This window comes from Rhincodon typus, chromosome 18 (genome assembly GCF_021869965.1).
Source record: "Rhincodon typus isolate 14 chromosome 18, sRhiTyp1.1, whole genome shotgun sequence".
In the NCBI taxonomy this organism is placed as follows: Eukaryota; Metazoa; Chordata; class Chondrichthyes; order Orectolobiformes; family Rhincodontidae; genus Rhincodon; species Rhincodon typus.
The window spans coordinates 10943064-10944071 of NC_063349.1; the positions used below are offsets into that span (position 1 = coordinate 10943064).

The 1008-nt window shown below is 44.4% G+C and overlaps 1 protein-coding gene across 1 annotated transcript in view; it reads right to left on the minus strand.

Moving 5' to 3' along the window:
* Positions 1-294: 294 nt before the first annotated feature.
* The window catches only part of pus7l (pseudouridine synthase 7 like), a 32651-nt gene continuing 31937 nt past the window's right edge, over positions 295-1008 (minus strand). Inside the window, exon 10 of the mRNA XM_048607594.1 lies at positions 295-605. Coding sequence (XP_048463551.1) covers positions 559-605 — 47 coding nt within the window. The 3' untranslated portion in view covers positions 295-558. The remainder of the gene's footprint in view (positions 606-1008) is intronic.

Sequence of the window (1008 nt, forward strand, 5' to 3'; positions counted from 1 at the left end):
GAAATAGCAGCAGAATTAGGCCATTCAGCCCTTTGATCAAGGCTGATATATTCCTCAACCCCATTCTCCTGCTTTCTCCCTGTAAGCCTTGATCCCCTCACTAATCAAGAAGTGAATTATCAATGCCTTAAATACACTCAGTGATTGACCTCCAGAGGTAATAAGTTCCACAGATTCACCACCCTCTGGCTGAAGAATTCCTCCTCCAGTTCTAAAGGGTTATCCCTTCACTCTGATCTTGTGCCCTTAGGTCCTAGCCTCTCCTACTAGTGGAAACATCTTCTCCATGTCGACTCCATCCAGGCCTCTGTCCAGTGTTCTGTAAGTTTCAATGAGAACCCCCCCCCATCCTTCTAAACTTCATCGAGAACAGACCCAGAGTCCTCAACTTGACAAGTCCTTTATCCCAGAGATCATTCTTGTAAATCTCCTCTGGACCTCCAAGGCCAGCACATCTAGAACCCAAAACTGCTTACAATATTACAAATGTGATCTGACCAGAGCGTTGTACATCCTCAGTAGTATATTCCTGCTCTTGTATACACATCCAGAGTCCATTTACACAGTGTGCAGGAGTTGGACAGTCGCATGGGAATATTTCCCATCTGTAATGACAACAGGAGATCTTTAAAAAAGGTATCTGCTGACAAGTGACCAACAACAACATTAGCTCTTTTAAACAGCAGGTGGAGTATGCCCTACCTAAAGAAGAACATGGCACATTTTCTCTGTATGCATGCTTCAGGCATGATTTAACAGGGATAGCTACTTCAATGTGATTATGCAATAGGCTGCCAAAAATGCAGAGGTGTGACTGACCCTCAGGGCACTCAAAAAACCAGTGACATATCTTGGAGATAGTAGGAACTGCAGATGCTGGAAGATCTGAGATAACAAGGTGTAGAGCTGGATGAACACAGCAGGCCAAGCCGCACCATAGGAGCAGGAAGGCTGACGTTTTGGGCCTAGACCCTTCAGAAAATTTCTGAAGAATTTTCTGAAGATTTT